General features: G+C 33.3%; 2 protein-coding genes across 2 annotated transcripts; both read right to left on the bottom strand.

Annotated features, from left to right (window-relative positions):
• Positions 1–647: 647 nt before the first annotated feature.
• On the bottom strand, positions 648–8,029 carry LOC143256218 (uncharacterized). Its single transcript, XM_076513122.1, has 2 exons — positions 5,253–8,029; positions 648–898 (listed from the first exon to the last, which is right to left on the bottom strand). The coding sequence occupies exon 1, from the start codon at positions 6,919–6,921 to the stop codon at positions 5,818–5,820; it is 1,104 nt and encodes a 367-aa protein (XP_076369237.1). The 5' UTR covers positions 6,922–8,029; the 3' UTR covers positions 648–898; positions 5,253–5,817.
• A 3,774-nt stretch (positions 8,030–11,803) lies between these two features.
• Positions 11,804–17,011, bottom strand: LOC143256214 (uncharacterized). The gene is made up of 2 exons (XM_076513109.1): positions 16,867–17,011; positions 11,804–14,372 (listed from the first exon to the last, which is right to left on the bottom strand). The coding sequence occupies exons 1-2, from the start codon at positions 16,945–16,947 to the stop codon at positions 13,488–13,490; spliced, it is 966 nt and encodes a 321-aa protein (XP_076369224.1). The 5' UTR covers positions 16,948–17,011; the 3' UTR covers positions 11,804–13,487.
• Positions 17,012–21,450: the final 4,439 nt, after the last annotated feature.

Genomic DNA, 21,450 nt, shown 5'->3' with positions numbered 1-21,450 from the left:
AAATTGTTACAAGTGCGATCACACTTAACAGAGTTATTTACCGGAGATGCGCTATCTTTTCATTATAAAAAATATTTCAAAGTGATGCAAAATCCGAATTTAAGTTTGAATCTGGACCAAATTTGTGTGTTGTGGGGTGTCCCATTTTGTGTAAAATTTTTGTATACGTCGGTCTATTGGTTTTCGGGAAACTCGCGCATAAACATAGACACATCCGCGAATCCGACTGCAATGCCCTCGCAAAGCAAGGGCAACAACGCATCGATTGATTCATTTAATTTTTCTGCCAATCCCAATACAAAGGTTTATATTTCTTAAAGTAGTATTATTCCTTGATAATATAATTTTCCACGTTTTCTTTCACTTATAACACAAGTTTTTCTTCCTAACCTTTTAAAATGTCATAGCGTTTGCTATGAACAACTAATAATGAAGCTAAGCTTATAAAAATAATTACAGAATAATTTGTTCTATGTAATGACATTTAAAATCACTTACAATCAGTGTAGAGTAAAAAATAATAATTTAGGCTGTAATTTATGGTTTGTTTGAAACGTGACAATGTAATATGTAGACATCTTATGTTTTAAATCTTCTCACTTTTATGCAATTTTTTCCATTTATTTTCATTTATTCTCAGTATATACAGTTTCCGTCAAAGGTATGATTAGAAAAGTCATTAGTTTGATGTTCACTACCTTTATTTATCGTGATGTTGGAACAAGAGCGAATTGCAGAAGGAATGTTTTTAATGCGTTTTTTTCCACGATTGCACTCTGCAGGCCACATACACACACATACACATGTACTGCCCATGAGATATGACTGTACTGCTGCATTTGTCCAACAGTGTCCTCCAGTGGTAAGCCATATAAAATCTCGAGGCTACGGTCCTCTCCTATTTGTGAATGAAAATAATCAAGTTACCGAGTGATTCTAGTCACTACAAATACATTCAGTGTTTACCAACATTGTATAACAGATGGCTGTATAGTAGACATTCTTGTACCAGATCTCAAGCGAGTTTGTTAAATAGAAGAAAACCAGTTAATCAACTCACAAATTCAGTCAATGATAAACTTCCAGTATCCAGGAAACAAGTACACACATTCTATTTTTGTCTCTGATAAAGACTTTTTTGTTACATATCGTGTCCAGTCTGCTTTCTTATTTATTTAAATCATTTTCTTTATTTAAATTCAGTATTGCTTCATAATTTATCCTATCAGTCCTTCCGTTATAAAGTGAACCTACCTAATACTCTTTGAAGAAATCACTTTAACCTAATTATAATACAATATCACAAAGCTCCTAGTGAGAAAATCAAAGGAAACTCGTGGGAAGTTTAGATGCCATAAGTATAAACCATATATTTTGAATTGTTTTTGTAGTTTTTCTAGACTTTCTTTGCTTTAGTGAAAATGTTGTCATGATAAAGTATTGTAACGAATTTACTGTTGTATATTTATTTCAGTTAATATATGTTTCAAAATCTATGTAACTTATATTGTTAAATGAATATTGCGAAAGTCCCGCCTCTTCTATAAATTTGTAGAAAATTCTCCAGCGTAAGAATCAACAATGCATGTTTTATCAAAGCACTAGCGTAACCTCGAATATTGTTCCCAAGTGAATTTTCGATTACCTTTCTTAATGTGTTTGCTCCTCTACAAGAAAAAAAAACCAAAAAAAAAAACAAACCAAACCAGCCGTTTATACATATGTGTTTCTCTACAAGCGGGTTTTCTCGTCATCACTAATCTTGTAAACCACATTAAACGAAACAAGAATAGAACTATCTAGCATTCCTTTCAAGTGAAGTGTATCTATCTATCAACATAAAATGAATTTGCGCCTCGTAAACCATCGACAAAATAATCAGTGCCAGACGGATAGAGGATTTAATATTGTTGGTGGGTTTGTAAAATTTTTGTTTATAAATTAGATTAACTCGTTTTCCGTGAACCGTCGATAAAATATTCAGTTCCAGACCAGCTAGAAGACTTAATACTGTTTGTAATTTTGTAAAACTTTTCAATAAAAAAGCATTACTTGTAATAACCATTATTATAAATTGTATTGTTGTTTGTATATAAAAATATATTTGTATTAAAAGAGAAAACTGGGTGTATCGTTTGTATCGACATTCAATTAACTTCTAAATTAAAATTAAAATTTCCGGCTATTTGAAATTGTAATACCTAAATTAATAAATAGGAGTCTCGTCGGAGATAAATTATAAACACATAACATAATAAATTGGGGGATCACGTCCGAGATCTGAATCAAAGACAAAATTCGATATAATTTAAAATTTCAAATCTTAATTCAATTTACATTTATCAGTGTCAACAAAATTTGATCTTGTCTGATTATCAAAGTTTTCTTGAATCACTCTCTTTCAAACAACTAGAAAGATATAACAAAAGCGAATTGCTCGAAATTACCAAAATCATCTTAGAATTAGAAGTCAAGAAATCAACGAGAAAAAGGAACTACAAAAAGCGTATTGTTGAAATACTAGTTCATGATGATTTGTTGTCTGATGAAAACATTACTAATATTTGGTCAACTCTGATCGACCAAAGCAAAATGCCACTTTTTTTTTTTTTTTTTTTGGATTGTGGGATCCATAATGAATAAGAAAGATTCTGACCCCACCCACTACAATGCCAAACGGGGACACTGCAGCAGCGCCAGTGTTTCGTAAGTATTACACCCAAACACCGCCATCAAACATTATGTCCATAACAGCTGTTGAGAACGCCCAACACTGGTACTCGCTTGACCACCTGATTGTCCCTTGTGAGCACCCCAAGGACACCCATCTACAGGAAATCAAGGCCAAAGTGGTTTGTTGGAGTTGGACCCCTCAACCACCAGGATTATCTCCTTTACTTCATGGGTCGTCACGCATAGCAAATACATGAGTGGACGTTCAAGTTCCAGAGAGGTAAACTGAAAATACAGAAAATTCTCTGGGAAATCCTCTCACCAGATACAGCCATCCACACTGAGAAAATAAAAAGATTTACTATGTCCTAACCACAATTATGTAGTTTGTTTAATACTTTTAAAGAGATGGTGATGGTTTATGTTTACGGCAACGATTACACGTTTATCTTATCAAAAACAATTCATTCAACACTTAAAATCATTACTTTGCTTCGGAAGAAAATGCCTTATTTCTGTATCTTGCTGATTTTAACATTGTTAATAACTTCTGTATACCTAACATGCACATTTAATTTCTAGGATGGCTAACTCTTGGTCCTTATAGTACTATATTGGATGGCCCAATAAAATTACTTTATATATATATGTAACAAGTTATTTACACATTTCTGCTTTCATAACCTGTAACTTATAAATATTAACAATTGCTTTCACATTGAATCTAAAGATTCAATAAAAGGAAAAAAAAAAGATGTTTAATCATATCGTGTAAGCTTTTTAAACAAGAGCAATTATACATGCAGCTAACAAAAATTCAAAGAACACATTACCACCTAATTTTACACGTTTGTACAGAAACGAAAAAAATGAAATAAATAAAAAATCCTTTCGGGAATATGAGATATATTACTGTTAATGAGCTACCTGTTCTATCACAAAATAGTTAGCTAAACAAGTCTCTAACTCTCCAAAATTGAAAACAAACATCTGTTGTTACTCTACTAGCTCTTACATAAACGTCATGAAAATTGATAATATATATAAACGTGAGAGCTTGTTAAGAGTTTAGTTTTAGTACTAAACAGTTTCACCAATTCCTTAAGTTCTCTGCTTGTCTGAGTTTCTAGTTGCATATTATTAAATAATTAATACTTAATAGTTGGAACGACAAAAATTGCAAATAATTCACGCGTCGAAATATCATCCTATTGAAATCCTAAGCGAAAAACCGCCATTCAAAATACAGGTTACGATATCTTACGTGCATATATACTACTAATACGCTTAAAACGTCACTAACATTTCCGCCACAACAATTTAAAAATTGCTAAAAGAGACTCCTGTGCCTACTACCCACCTAACTAGCTGTGGTCACGTCAGTGGAGCTAGCCCCTAAACCAGTGGTTCTTAACCTTTTTCATCGTCTTACCCCCTGAGACTCTCCAGGGTATAACCGTGACCCCTATAATAATTTTTGTAATGGTCAACTTCGCGTAAAGGTAGAATAAAACAAAACTATATAAAGATCCTAATTTATTGAGAATGTTATAAATAAATGACCTTGAGAAATGCTACAAGTGCTAAACAAATAGAAAACCCATGGAATTACTGAACATCATACAAAACCTACTGATTCACTCAGTGTTAGGGTTGATATATATAATGAGAAAATTTACTAAATACGATGGAAACTTTGATATTTAAATTTTAAGTTCGATGTATTAATATTATATAGTTACAAATTAGGCAATTCAAAACGTTGGTTGTAATATACGAAAAATTTTACTCAAAATTAGACAGGTTGTTGCGCAACAAGTATCTCGACGCGGTTTAACTGCCGCACTTCATCGTGTTTCTCATTGGTGAGCAGTTACAGGCACTTGCCACAAAAAACTACAAACTGCTCCGTGATTTCCCCAATAATTCTCAAACCTTTCGTGACCCTCGATAAACTCCAAAAGATCCCCAGGGGTCATGACCCCCAGGTTAAGAACCACTGCCCTAGACGGTTCAGATTACCACTACAAGATTTCTCTAGCTAAATTAACTTATCTGTGGATATTCGCTTTTAATATTCCAATAAATATATACATATTTTTTTAAGTAAATGGTAAACATATTATATACTTACTTAAGTAATTTTAAACCTAACAGAGCACTACATATCGACGGATAGGCACGGGAGAGTTTCTTAACATAAAATATATTTTATAAAGATATCTCAGAGTTGTAAATATGAGTGCTGAGAGTTGGGATTCTTTCAGAGTAGATGTATGGTATGGCTTGTTAGAGATAAATTCGAACAATAACACTGTGCAACAAATTTCAGGTTAAAAAAAAGTACAAGTTAAGTAAGACTTGTTTCTGGGTCAAAAAATTGTCCTGATTCTGAATCTGACCTTTATTCCTCCAGATTATGCACCGTTTTCCTGTACCATGAACCATATGTTTTATAATATACTGCAAAATATCGCGTATTGAACACAACATTGCAAATACTGAAAGTTACAAAAAACAAAACAAAAATTTAGTTGGTATAACAAAACATTTATTGGTTATGAATTAAAAACACACACCTGTCAGTTTAAACAACTTTTGTTCTTCTAAGCCTCTTGTGTGAAGTGTGATCTTCTTTTTTTATACTCCAGCAGTAGTCTGCCAACATGCCAGGGTTCCATTTTCCTTTAAATCATCGCTCTATCACTGAAATATCCTGATGGAATCTCTCGCCATGTTCATCACTCACATCACCAAGATTTTCCGCAAAAAAATCCAAATGAGAGTGGAGCACATGAACTTTTTAGAGACATGTTACATCCAATATCATGATAATGACTCAGCAGATCATTCACAACTTGCACATAGTCTTCTGAACGATGGTTCCCCAGGAAGTTATCACAAACTTTCTTGAATGACTCAAAGTCAAGCTTCTCTTTTCTCTTGAGATGTGTGATGAAGGTTTCATCAAGTACAATTTTTCGAACTTGGGGACCTATAAAGATACCTTCTTTAATTTTAGCTTGACTCAGGGAAGGAAACTTCTCTGCAAGATATGCAAATGTGGAGGATTCCTTGTCCAAGGCTTTCACAAATTGCTTAAACAAACCAAGTTTAATATGCAAAGGTGGTAAAATAATTGTATCACTTTTCACAAGTGGTTTGTGCATGGTGTTGTGTTTCCTTGCTCAATTTCATCTCGGATAGCCAATCCTTGCGTACATAATGTTCAGTTCTTGCTCTGGAGTTCCATAAGCACAAAAAGCAGCAAAATTTAGTATAGCCAAGCTGAAGGCCAGTAAGCATGGCCACAACCTTGAAATCTGCACAAATATGCCAGTTATGGTCATCATACTGTATGCTTGTTAGAATTGCTTTCAGATTTTCATATGATTCTTTCATGGTTGTGCTATAAGCTATGGGAACAGAAGGCAGAGTGTTACCATTGTGTAGCAGAACAGCTTTGATGCTGTCCTTGAATGCATCTATGCAAAGTCGCCAGTTGGTGTTATCATATGGTATTTCCAGTTGCTCAAAAAGTTCAGTGATGTCATTACAAAAGCATAAGTCATCCTTCATGGTGAATAATGCAAGCAGATCCTCTGTACGTTTCCTGTACAGTGTTATCTTCACTCCTTTCTCAAGAAGATTACGTTCTTGAAGCCTTGATGCCAGAAACTCACTTTTGTCTTTCGTTAAATAGAGATCCCTGCACAAGTCATTTAGAGCCTCTTGAGAAAATGGTATTGGTTTATTCTCGCTTTCTGGATGATTGGGCTCCACATATTCACCACTGGAATGTTCATCTGCACTGCTGGAACTCTGCATTTCTTGATCTGGAGGTTTGGGCACAGGTAAATTTTCTGAGTGCTCTACTGAGCGCATTGCTGATTGCAAATTTGGGTAAACAATGTGTTTCTTTTTCTTTGCTGTAGTACAGCCTGTAAAGTTTTGCTGACAGAAATAGCAATCATTAGAGTAATCTTTCTGCTCACGCCAAATCATTGGCACACCAAACTTCATGTAAACATTATTTCCTGCATACCAGGCACTCAATGTCTTCACACATGTAAGGCAACACACATGAGAAGCCCATGACTTGTCCTGGTCTCCTAAGTCACAAACGAAGTACGCCTTGTACATTTGCTTGATATGGCGTGTAATACTGCGCTTTTCTTTAGCAAAAGTTAATTCCCCACATATGTAATAGAATCTGTTTGGATCATTTTTGCACTGTCTTGCACTCATTGTTGAAAACAAATAAGATCTGAAAGAAAAAAAAATAACATTAAACACAAGCTTTGAAGTATAAAGTATTAAGTGATAAACTCAATTAAATATAAGCACACAATAATAAACCAGAAAATATGATTTTAAACTGTACTGTGCTATTTATCATATCACATTGTAGGTGTTACTAAGATTGGTCTCTAGCCCTGGGTTGAAAACCATTTTACAATGCGGTAGAGAATTTTATTTAATAATAATGACAAAAAGGGTATACAGTGACAATTCTGCAAAAACCATGCCTAATTCAACAAAAAGAAGGCCAGAAATGGATTTCCTATGTCATTTTGCATATAAAAATGGCCACAGATCTCTTGTACTTTTTTGAGTGTTGCACAGTGTAATCAAACAGTCCACAATCTACTTGTTTTAAAATAATATATTCAAAACAAATCAAACTTATGTATAAAAATCAGTTGCACTATAGGATATCACAGTTATATCTAAAACTCAATAATTCTCTTTCTTGTCAAAGTCCAAACAGGTTACTTTAATTACTGTAAAGTCTAAACAACAAAGACGAATTATTTTATCTGCTCTGTTTCTTACTGTACAATCTGCGACAAATTAATTTACGTTACTCCGTAAGTTACCATAGTTGTATCTTGAAATTTAAATAATTGTTTTCTTTTCGCTAAAGTCTACACAAGTGGGTTCAATTATTTCAGAAGACCCTTTCACAAGACAAATTACTTTCCTCAACTCTGTGAAGATTACTTTAAAATGTCGCCCGTTATGGCTAATCACTCACACACCAGCTGACTTCAGGTTTTCTAATTTTTTGACTGAATAAACTTTCACTCCACTGAGGCATCGAATTGTCGAAACCTTAGAGGTGCTGTATTGGAACAGTACTTAGTTAAGGTAACTAGAAGAATACCAAAAATTCGAGTTACGCGACGTTAACAGTATTGGTAAAGCTTAGATAACAGCATAATTCTAAACATAACGTGAGACACAACTCTCTCTCTCACATACATAACACAAGCTATTTTTTATTGAATTTCGTCGTGATTGCATAGCTGGCCACATGGCTTTATACTAATATTTTCAAGGTGTATCTCTGCTATGTATTTGGCAGTTGAGAGTCACGGCGAGTTGCTTTTTTTTTTTTTTTCCTTCCTAGTTCTTGAAGGCTGTTAGGCTTTCATATAACATATCTAAAAATTACACAAACAGTTACATTTGATACGGTTTCAGCAGACTTTCCACGAAAGTAACTATATGCCTGTTTGCGAGTTATCTACATGTACCGAAATATTGATTTGTATTTTTTTTATTTTAAAATTACTTTTAATGGATAATTCATGAAATATTTCGATCAACTTATAGTTGATAATAATCCATAAAAGTTACACTTTACTTTTCTGTTTCCGTGGTACAGAGACTGGCTTAATAGCTAGCGGCCCGGAATGAGAATCCAATGTTTTATGGTATGCGTCCTGTTGACGTAGAAAAATGCGCTCCGCACTTTAAGGCTTCATATGTATCACAAGTTCGATGGTTAAGTCCTACTATTGTATAAAACGAGCAGTCCAACAGTTGGCGGTGGATATAGTTGACTAGCTGCCTTTCCTCTTATCTACCGGAAGCTATGCTACAGCTATGCTGCGTAGTTTTGCGCGAAAATTTTAAAAACTGAACCGTCAAATAAAACACTGAATGTGTCTAATATGTTTTGTGGCATATTTCCATAATAAATAAATGACACTTTTTAAAATACGAATACATATTAAACACTGGAAATAAATACAAAATATCCAAAATAAGGGTATTCTATACTTTTCCTTAAGATATTTTAAAATTCTCTTGTGTTAAAGATATGAAGCTAAAGTTTGCAAATACACAAATGTTTTTAAAAAATGAGTCTGTCCCTTGTCTCAAATACAAAAAGAAGAAATCCTAAATAGCTACGATACTTGAAATTCTTTTAGGCAGGGTTAGAGTAAATTAGCTATAACATCTTCAACGTGGTCAAATACACCAATTGAAAGGGCTTGACAACCCAAGTCCAAAACAGTAATTATACCTTAAACTGGTCAAGAGATGACGTAGCTACGAGCTAACGGCTTGTACTCGAAAAATTCTAGGCCATTCTACGAGCCACTCTACCTATCTAATAATAGATTATAACAGTGTAACATGTAACAAAATAAAATATACTATAGCAGTGCGAGACTGAACAGTTTCATACCCTACGTGTTTCGATGTCTTACTACGTCATTAAAAATATTTTTAAATTATTATTTATTCGAAACAGCTGTGTGAAAACTTACAGAAATGTTGTCGTAATCTTAATTCTCTTATATCATAGTTTTTATTAAGAAATTACAGTGCCTCACATATTTTACATATAACCTATAAAGTTTTGTGTGTGTGTGTGTGTGTGTGCGAGCGAGCGAGCGAGCGCGCGCCAAGAGCAGAGTGCATAATTTATTCTGAAAGTAAAAATATCGATTCAATTTTATTTAAATCGTTTCTGAATTAAGATGTTTTCTGTTATATCATCAATGTATTTATGAAAAAAAAAACACCTCTCTATGAACCTAGACTGTAAGAAATCGTCAATTATTTTTCTAGTTTCATTGTCATATATATCATTTTATACCTTCAGTATACAGACTTAACACCAATATTAAGTAATACAGTTATTGCTATGCAACATGACATATAAGCAGTTATGAAATAATAATCCGTGATGATGAGAAAAGCCACTTGTAGAGAAAAATATGTGAAAACGGCTGGTATGGATAGAGAAAAAAAAAACTATGTGGAGGATCGAACAACGTTTCGACCTTCTTCGGTCATCGTCAGGTTCACAACGAAAGAGGTAACTGACCACATGTTTGAAGGCGGTTGTGTAATTGAGTGTAGGAATGTAGAGGGCATGCTTAGATGTTGGATGTATTTATTAATATAGATATAAAGGTATTCCTTTCTATTGGTTTATTTTGGGCTTGAGTTATTATATAAGTAAGGATTTTTAATTTCGCGTTTGTTTCTTTATTTAGTATTTGGGTGTTTCCTGTGGTTATGCTGTGCTTATTTGATGTGCAGTGTTCAAAAACGTGTGAAGGTGACTTTTTGTGTTCTTTGAATCTGGTTTCTATTTTCCTACTTGTTTCTCCAATATAGAAGTCGTGGCAGTTATCACATTGTATTTTATAAATAATGTTGGTGTTGTGTTTGTCATTGTAGTTTTTACATAGTATAGACCTCAGATTTTGCCTGGTTTTTAAATAAATTTGACATTAACTGGAATGTCATATTTTGTTACTAGTTTTTTAGTTGGTTATTTTGCTGGAATATACATTCCTTGGGACTCAGCACATGAAACAAAATAAAAACTCAACATACTAAGAAACCAAATAAACAGCCATAAAACTATGCTCACCAGATAAAATAAAACAATACTTTATCAACATCACTAAGTTTCCTCCACACACCACAGAAAACATTATATGCACACACCTAGACAAAAACCAAAATCAAATAACAAAAGTAAATATACTCCACGATTTAAAATATCACAAAACCATATAATGCTGAATACCATATATTCCCGACATCAGCAGAAAAATGTAATACCAAATTTATTCAGAAACCAGGCACAAAACTAGGGTCTATACCATGTAAAAACTACAATGAAATTATTTAGAAAATACAATATGATAATTGCCAGGACTTATATATTGGATAAACAAGTAGAAAAATGGAAACCAGATTCAAAGAACATAACAAAATTACCTCACACGTTTTCGAACACTGCAGTCAAATAAATACAACATAACCACAGGAAACACTCAAATACTAAATAAAGAAACAAACACAAAATTAAAGAAGCCTTACTTATACAACAACTGAAACTCCAAATAAACCAATACAAAGAAAAACCTTTATACTTATATTAATAAATATATCAAACATCTTAACGCGCCCTCTACATTCCTAAACTCAATTACACAACCGTAAACATGTGGTCAGCTACCTCTTTCTTTGTGAACCTGACGATGACCGAAGAAGGTCGAAACGTTGTTCGGTCTTCCACATAGAGTTTTTTTCTCTCCTCATACCAGCCATTTTCACATATATTTTTCTCTACAAGTGACTTTTCTCGTCATCACGGATTATTATTTCATAACTGCTTATGTGTCATGTTGCATAGCAATAACTGTATTACTTAATATTGGTGTTAACCCTGTATACTGAAGGTATAAAATGATGGACGATTTCTTACAGTCTCCGTTCATAGAGAGGTTTGTTTTTTTCATAAATACACTGATGATATAACAGAAAACATCTTAATTCAGGAACGATTAAAATAAAATTGAATCGAAATTTTTACTTTCAGAATAAATTATGCACTTGGCTCTCGGCTAGGTAAATATTGTTAAAAACCACATAAGCAAAGAAAATATCAAAATTTAATAATAGGTTGAATAATTATAAAGTTTATTTATCTTTATTTAAAGGATGACGACATTTCGAGCTAGCGCTCTTCTTCAGGACGCAAGTTTACTAGGATAGGTGATTTCGCACTACTGTACGCCTTTACTGTTATTATACCACCACTCACAATATTTAAATCACACATGCCCAAATGTGCAAACAGTAAACGAACTATTTTACCTGAATGTGTACATTTTGGCTATTCAGACTCTTCCTCTTTCAAAAGTAACTGAAGACACACAAGCTTTTATATTGGTTAGATTACCTATTCATCTTACAACAAAAAGAAAAAAAAGAAAATCATTTATGGGTATTATTCCTCAAAATAATAGCTAAATAAAAGATTAATATAGAAATTTAAAAATAGTTATTTAAAACGAAAAGGATAACTAACTCAAGCATAATAAGAAAGTTTATTCAATGATTTTATGGCGCCCAAGGTAACAATTAATAATATGAAATGCATTTGATGTACTACAGAACATGCGACAAAATAAAGCAAATCTGTATACGCGAAAACTCTTTAGAGTCAAAATTCATGTTACATCATATTCACAGTTATATCTTTTTGTCTTGTTATTCTCACATTTCTCCGCCTCAACTTTTATTGCTTGAATATTTTAATGTAATAAAGTACTGTAGGAATGTAGTTTATGTTAAAAACTGGTTCGAAATCTCAAAATTGTGTGTTTAGCATTATGATAAATAATCAACAAATCCCAGTTCCTCCCTTTTTCAGTATTAATGTATTTTGTTTTTCAGAAATAATACTCAAAAAGTAATGTATTCAAGTTGAATTGTGTGTATAATTTCCTTTTAGTTACAGTGATTAAAAATATTAAAAACTTTTTATGATTATATTACACTGCCTTTTTTCTCTTTTTTTTTGAAATAAAACTGCATCCCCCCAAAAAACAAATGCCCGCTATTTCGTTCTATTGACCCAAACTGGTAACCAAATAGTTTTCTTGTATATGCATTTTCACGAGATGCTAATTCCCTACTAAACTCTGATACACACTGGGTTACCTTTAAAACAATTACATAACTTTCTTACAGGTGTAGTTCCGGCTAAAAGAATTTTGTGTATAACAACTTAAAAAAAAATCATTTCGCTATTATCTATTTAGCTACATTTATATTACAGCAGGTTTAAAATATCAAGCTGAATCTTTTTCAACCACAAACAAATTCAAGAATAATGATTAATAATACTGTCAAACTTCAATAATCAGCTAAACAGATCGTGTTTAGTATAAATCACATTTCCAATTATTATAAATAGCCTCCCATTTCATTAAATAACAGGTGTATCATCTAAGATTGCTTGTATAAGCAGCCATTACTGTGCAAAACCATTCCACGTATTTATGAGAAACAAAGATTGTTCGAAAATTCGTTACTGTTTAAACTCGCCCTACAGAATTGTTTGATGCAATATGACACGTTCTTGAAATAATCTAAAATATGCGAATGAAAAAACAAAAGTATATTTCACATACAAACATGCATAATTATGCATGTATATTCAAAACAATATTTTCGTAATTATTTGACAACCTTTCTTACCAGACACTGTAGTTTTATCAAACGTTTTTGATAGATGGAAAAATACTGTGAACGAAATAGCTGTATTTTTTTATAATAATGTACATTCCAATATTATAGTCTGTATTTCTCCAATGTGGCCCATAACATTTAAAAAAAAAAATCAAAATGTCTGCACTTCTATTACCGATAACCCTGTTTTAATACTTAAAAATGTTTAAACAAACTAAATAGTTAATAATTTTATTATGAAAGAACTAATCAGGGTTACCTTATACATGATAATAAATGACTGGCTCTTAAATCAAAATCACTACTATAACAATACAATTATAGCAAGGTTTACCAGTGTATTTTACATAAATATAAATTAAATATAGGGTTACATATATTATAGCAAGTGGGCGATTTTGTTGGCCACCAGTAAGATACCCACTTAAAGCAAAACACATACAAACAGTAAAAACTGTGCGCTTCCCCTAGGTTTGTAAGATGAAAACAGACTAGTACGAATATGGAGAAAGTTATCGTTATTGATGATTGTTGGTCCCTGGTCCATGAAGGCGTGTCACATGCTCCATCTTCTGACCCGGTGAAATGAATCCCCGCCCACAAGAGTCACACTTATGTGGAAATTGCTTGGTATGTTTGTAAATCACGTGCGACTTAAGAGTACTGGCCTGCGTAAACGACTTAAAGCAAAGGGTACAGGTGTACGGTCGCTCCTTCGTATGTACGCGAGTGTGACAGATAAGCGTGTTTCGAAGCGAAAAAGTTTTGCCGCAATCCATACACTGGTAGGGCCGTTGTTTAGTGTGACTCTTTAAATGAGATTCTAGATTTCTCATAGCAACAAATGTTTTACCGCAAACAGGGCACGGCAAGCTTAACCCACCTAAGAGTTTGTGGTTACGATTCGTCTTCCCGCGTTCCAATAGAGGAGCATCCGATTTGTTATTGTCTATGGTCACGTGGAGATTTGAGGCAGCCACTGAAGTTGTGCGTTGCTCATGGGTTCTATCATATATACGACCTAGTGTATCATCAGAAAAAGAATCACTTTCTTTCGATGGTGGACAATCACCAAGTTGTTTGTGTCCAACACTGCAATCCACAGCATTCATATGTTCTATTACATGAACTGAAAGACTTCTCAAAGACACAAAAACCTTTCCACACTGGTTGCAAACTGGACGTTCTCCTGCCCTTTCGTAAGTGATGGAGCCGCGTGCCGCAAAGGTTGCTGGGAGCTTGGACGCCGTCTCGTGCTCATTGACGCCAGTTACATTCGTAATAAACAAATCTCGATTTAAACTATCCGAGTAAAGGTACATATCTCTTTCGTTTTTCTTCCTGAGGTCAAGAGGACCCGACTCTTCTAAACTGTATGAGGTAGCAGTCTTCCAGTTCTTAATCTGGAACCAAAGAATAATGTATAATAAAATATATTATAGGGGAAAAAATGAAATTACATATTCATTTTGTCAAATGCACAAAGCGATTTGAACAATATCTGACATTTTGAAAAAAATCAAGTAAAGCTTTTCGAGTACATAACTTAAAGAAATAAAAAAATGAATTACAACTACTTATGGCTAACTTCTGATTTCTTACTATTTTTCTGTCAATTTAAAAAAAAACTCAGCTTTTCTGAACGAAATTTATTTTTAAGACAAAAAGTTCTACGAGTACAATAGCAGGCACCGTTTCTTATAAAATTCATCCTTTTGCACTGCAATAAAGCAAATCAATGGAACTGCACTCGAAGGTATCGCCATCTACTGACTTTCAGGATAAAGGTTAACGTAGATTGTGAATATCGTTGATAAAAGAACAAAATATATACATTTATTAGGATGTAATATATAGTCAAAACTTCCTTTAGACCGCATACTGACACAAGTACTTTAAACAAACTTGATTTTGAGCTTGTATAATTGCTAATATAATTAAGTTAATACGGTTATATCAATATAGCGTATATTACAGTTAGAAATAAATGTACACTATCCACTAAACATACAACTTTTACTTTGTAGAAAATTTAGGATTACATGAAAAGCTATAGTTTTATATTTCATAACAGAAACTAATATGCAGTATAAAAGCAAATTCAAGGAGTTAAGTTGAAATAAATGGAAAATTTTATTCGTAGAAAACCAACAGGATATTTGGTTTGTTTACATAAAAAAAAGGCTGCTTTATCACTCTCTCCCTCAAAAAATATAAGTAACTGACATCACTAGTTGTATTAGGAAGAGACAAATGTAGTTTAAACTACATAGGCGACAAAATTAAATAACGCGTTGAACATCAAAATTATTGTCAACCTAACATCATATTGATACAAACATATTCTAAACATCATATCACAAAGGAAATACTTTCTTATAATGTACAACACAGTCGAGTGTGATAGCCTTGCCCTAGTGGTTATCAGGCTAATCTGTTCATTCTAAATGAAATAATGATAAGCATACATCTTAATGAAGGGCCTATGATCTCGGTGTTTTAGAACGGGTTGTGAGAAAGACAATTAAAAGTATCCAGATACTGTATACAAGTGTATAGAAAAATATTTTTACGTGCAAAGCTACACAACGGTTACCTACGCTAGTCGTTTCCAATTTTGAACCAACGTAATAAAAGGAAGTCATAGCTAATAACATGTTCCCCACTGCCAGATCTTGGACTACAAGAATCGAAAAGTGGAATATGATCTTTACTCCAAAGTGCGGAGGGCGATTTTATGGCAATTGAATGTGAACAATATACCACCACATTCAATTTCGGCACACCAACCAATTGGCTACGCCCGGCCAGTACAAAAATAATACAAACAAGAAACGAGTTTGTTTACGCTGTAACGCCGCTTTACAAGATTTTCTAGTAAGTAACATTTTAGTATAGTTTTTCGAGGAATAAAGTTTATTGCGTATTTTAATACACCAGTGTTCCGTTTTGTCTTTAACAATGCGTTTATACAACATATTATTTAAACACCATACGTTGTTTGGAATAAGCAATACTGCTGTAAGTAGAGATACTTATTTTTATTCATTAAGCTTTACCATAAAGCAGAGGCGATTTTGATAGTATTAGAGTACATCTTCGAAGAACCATATACTTCTCCTAATTTATATAGTATGAAGTAAAATCCAGTACACGTATAAATTTCACTATCGAAATATGGTCTATAAATATCAAACCTACACTTACGTGTGTGTTTTTCTTATAGCATAGCCACATCCGGCTATCTGCTTAGCCAACCGAAGGGAATCGAACCTCTGATTTGAGCGTTATAAATCCCGAGACATACCGCTGTACTAGCGGGGGCTACACTTACGCACTTAGAAGTCTTAAAATATATCATCATCAATCAAATATTAATAAATGTTACTATTATGAATATTAAACATTTCAAATTTTACGCTATATAAAAACACTATTCTGAAAATGAAGCAACATTAAAACAAACCGAATGCAGTAACAAAACACCTATCTTATAAGTCAATATTATAAATCGGTACAAGTTAAAACGATCATATCGCTACGTTAGACAACATTAATTCGCTCTCAGCCTTTTATAACTAAATGATAAGTTAACCGCATTTCACCTGTAAATGATTTGCATTTAAATTCATCATTTTATGTTAAATTACGGAGTTAATAATTACTTTCTACGAGTTTGAATATAGGCATTACTAACCGAGGGAAAAAGTAAATGCATAAAGTTCCCAAAGTAATGCGTTTGTGCTTATTTGTCTCGTGCGGCCCCTATATGTTCATTAAATAACATGAATACAAGAAAAATGCTTCCTTTACTTAAATTAATATACAAGCTATAAAAACGTTTCTACTGACAGTTGAATAAAATAAGCTTATTAAAATAAATTTGCAAATTCTTACCAAACATCCGTAAGACATCCCCTCTTCAATTACAGGTAACTTCCCAATACGATCCAACAGAAGAAACAGTAACCTGTGCATATATGAGTGTGTATACACTACTAGCAAGTTACAAGTACATATAGATACAATCGTAACGAGTTGTGAATAAGCATATGTAACACGACAGAGGGCGCGCTAATTTACCGAGGCAGGATATTTATGAAATTTTGGTTTTACAGGGGTGGAAAGTGATAACAGTTAAACATAACTTTGTACTGTTTAAATTATTTTAAACAATATATTAAAACCTTTACGATTTCAGGAAGTTAATGCTGTATAATTCAAGTAAAAGTTTCAAAAACAAAATAATAAAAGTTTCAATTGAAGGGAAACCTTGAACCGCAAACTGAAAAATATAAAGGTCTTATCTTACGAAACATGGTGTCGTACGTATGAGAAGATACTCTTTCTTTTTCTTTTTTTTCACACTGCGGTTCAAGCTTCAAAGCTATTTCTTGAGTCCTATTTTCCTTTTCCTAAAAACATATATATATTACGGAAAAAGCATTTAACTAAATGGTAAATACCAGAAAACTAGAAAATATAAAAATAATTATATGTTATAACTTAAGAACGAGACGACATAATTGAGGAATAAGGAGTGAAGACAGGAACGTAAGTACCATACTACACTGAATATAGCAAGGTATATTAGTTATCTTGCTTAATTGATGTGATAAGATCAAATGTAACTTTTTATTCCCCCCCAGTCTGTACGGTTTTGCATAAGTAATACGAACTCAGCGCTAGGACTGCGCCCTCATCCGGCAGCTGCCCCTCTACCATTTTATAATATACAGTAGCAACGTCTCTGAATAAACTAGAAAACTTGTTTATTTATCATTGTTTTAAAATGTTCTGTCTTTGGGTTGATTGCTTTAGATTATTTGACAAAATTTGTACCAAATCCACTTCATATCACGATAATGAGTTATTTCCTTCATTAAATTCCCATTACTTATAGGCCTAATTTCATAAACAAACCTTTTAATATAAACTCCGAAACTAATGCATTCCAAAGTTCTAAAATAATGTTTCAACATAAATTTCGAAACTAACAGTATGTACGCCTAACCTAATTAACTGTGATAGATAAGCAGATAATCACCGAATAACTTGAATATTAGAACAGATTCATAACTCTCACTGTTAACATTGAATAACTTTTCTGGTACAGAACTGAATCATTAAAGAACTACTCGTTGACTTTTCACAATGAATCGCAGAACCACACCACCACTGATTACCCACATGTATACCATATTCTCCTTCTACTCACTAAACGATTCTTTTATTTGTTTTTTTGAAATCATAATATCATACGCCCCTTGTGAGCATCTAAATTAAGACATTGTAAACAAAGCTTACGATATTATTAAGCACAAATATTCATAATGGGTTATCTGTGCAGTGCCCTTCCTAGGTATGAAAGTCAGATTTTTAACAGTAAACGTCCTCATACCCACTGTTTAGCCACGTGAGGACGAAACAAGAAAATAATGGTAAGTTCTGAAATTAATATTTGGACACTTTGGGGTAAGATTAATGTTTGAAAAAATAATCAAATTTAATGTTGAATTTTTTGTTCAATAGACCTTACAATAAATCTATCTTTCATTAGAAATAAAACACGAAAGCTGAAGTTAGGAGTACGTATGTACCACAATTTTAAAATAAACGACACGGCTCTGACTAAACTAAAGGATGACAAGTTTTAGCAAATCTAGACATATCTCGTAGCAGTCTTCAACGAAATATTGGTTGTCTCTAGTTGGCCTCTCATATGTTAATAGGATGCGCATAATGTGTTTAGCGAAAATGTAAACAGAATATCTCTTGGTTGTACTTGCACCTGTATCAAATACATAATAAGTAGTTAACGCTGTGAAATGAAACAAAGTTTAAATATGCTGGTATTATTCTCAGTATAATAATAAATAGCATAAAATTAATTATCTTATACAGTCCCAACTTCCAATGGCTACAGTAACAAATCAGTTGCAGTCACTGGAACAATTTGTTTTTTTTAACTGTATATCGTAGGTTAACTATAAGATCTTGTGTCCTCAAAAAACAAACCCATAAAAAGAATAAATGTTTTCCGACAGTTTTGAGAGAAAGCATGGTTACAAGTTATTTGGTTGTAGTAAAAATATTATTTTGACATCTGATGACGGGCTAACACGTGGTGTTATACCTACATACTATATATTTCTTTCTCCTATAGTATACGTATATATTTTTCAAATGTTCCGTTCGATACAGCTGAGGTGGTGTGCTGATTTAACCCTACATGTTATTTTCTGTAGCTGGATTCAGTCATAAAAGCAATCTAGTGTTTTAAGGGACACTTGTATTGTGCCTAACATTAACTTGTGAATGTGGGACTGCTCAACAATTGTAACAAAAAGAAGAGAGACTTTCTAATACTAGTTATTCAGTTTTGTCACTCATAAAGAGAATGTGGAATGCAGTGTCGTATTTTCCGTGTCACTGCCTTTACAGGCAGCAAACCAGCGTTGAAAATTTTTTTTTTTAAATAGTATTTTAGTCAATGTAAAATATTTGAATCTCATCCAGAACTAATACAAATATATAATTAGTTTAGTGTGTTTTTTTCTTATAGCAAAGCCTCAAAGGGCTATCTGCTCAGCCCACCGAGGGGAATCGAACCCCTGATTTTAGCGTTGTAAATCCGGAGACATACCGCTGTACTAGCGGGGGGCAATTAGTTTAGAAAAAGCAGCGACAAAGATGTTATTTACATCTTTCAACGCAATGGCTGTACGAGTACCTATATTATATCTTTGTTGCCTATGGTTGTGTGCGTCGAAGAATGTCAACCTATCAGCATGCTTTGTTTGTTGTTGTTTTTTTAATTTCGTGCAAAGCTACACGAGGACTATCTGCGTTAGCCGTCCCTAAGTTAACAGTGTAAGACTAGAGGGAAGGGAGCTAGTCATCGCCACCTATCGCCAACTCTTGGGATACTCTTTTATCAACGAATAGTGGAATTGGCCGTACATTATAACGCCCCCACGGCTGGGAGGGCGAGCATGTTTGGCGCGACGGGGATGCGAACCCGCGACCCTCAGATACGAGTCGCACGCCTTAGCCCACCTGGTCATACTGGGCCTATCAGCATGCTTAAACAACTTTAGGGGCATATCGCTCACGATTGCAGTACAAAATAGAATTATAAATGCCTAGCAGCGATAATTCAGTATTATTTATTGTGCTAAATGTCAATTTATATGTAGTTATGCATTTTCCATGATGATATTTTTATTATTATTATTTAAGTGTGTGTGTGTATATATATATATATATATACCAAAGCCTCGGGCCATGATACACTACTGATGGAACAGTTTTGGCTTCTTCAATGAGATTCGATTTTGACTTAAAGGAGTAAAAGACTTTTTGATGAAGTATTGTCTCTGTCTTAATATCTACAATATTTAGTATATTAAACGTGTGCATATATTTTTCTTTTGATGAAGCTACTACTTTGTGTTTATTTTGACCAACTGAAGTTTATTTTACTTTCTTCTATTGAAATATAGTTTGTCTTTTGCCATTTACCTTATTGCAGTTTATTTTACTGTTTAACTCAGCTTTAATCACAACAAAAAATAGTAATTCCAATTTCTACAATCAACCAGTGTTTTATTTGTCTTTTATCTTTGATAAGTAAAATTGTTTGTGTTTATAATTATCATAACATTTAAACTCGATTACCTTTGTTTCCACCTTCAACAAAATACTCTGCTTTCACATGGAGATTCACGAATCTCTTGTTGTTATGAGAACAACGTAACTGTGTACTTGGTTTACCTTTGGAATATCAGAGTGGTGCCATTATGAAAGTTAATATGGTTTACTTCTTATTAAAAGCTTACAACTGTAATACTATCAGCGAGGTTAATCATTTATGTGAAATTGGCATCAAACACTTTTGACCAATGGTGAATTATCCTTAAAGACTCAACACTGTATGGATTATCAAGTCAATTGCAAATTAATGGTACCTCTTTCTGCACTGTTGAAATTGAATTGCCAAGAAAGACGAATAAAAAGTAAATCAGAACTAACTTACAAAAATGAAATAAGTTTGTTTGTTATTAAGTATAAAGCTATACATACGGTTATCTGTGCCCTGCTTACCACAGGTATAAAAACCCGATTTTAGGCATTTAAGCACAAAGCCACTGCTACCGTACTAATGAAAATAAAATTGGCATTAGGTTTATTTCTGGTGAGAAAATCCAAAACAACTCCTATGAAAACAGTGACTTGCACAAGGGGTGGCTGGATATGTTCAAGTTTTTTGCCTTGCTGGCGTCATGGATCAAAATTCCTCTTCTTCCGAGTCATAAAAATGTTCACAATTATTAAAAGATACGCTTGATTCCATACGTTGCTTGCAGCTGAATAGGGATACAAGAGGATTTGTTTGTCTTTTACAAATCTTTACACTACATGTATCAGAGGCAACTCACAATATCCCTGAAAACGCCTTATCTCTCAAACATGGCTTAC

The sequence above is a fragment of the Tachypleus tridentatus genome, chromosome 1, assembly GCF_004210375.1.
Source record: "Tachypleus tridentatus isolate NWPU-2018 chromosome 1, ASM421037v1, whole genome shotgun sequence".
Classification (NCBI taxonomy): Eukaryota; Metazoa; Arthropoda; class Merostomata; order Xiphosura; family Limulidae; genus Tachypleus; species Tachypleus tridentatus.
The sequence above is the reverse complement of the archived record's forward strand: the minus strand, read 5'-3'. Positions and strand labels throughout refer to the sequence as shown.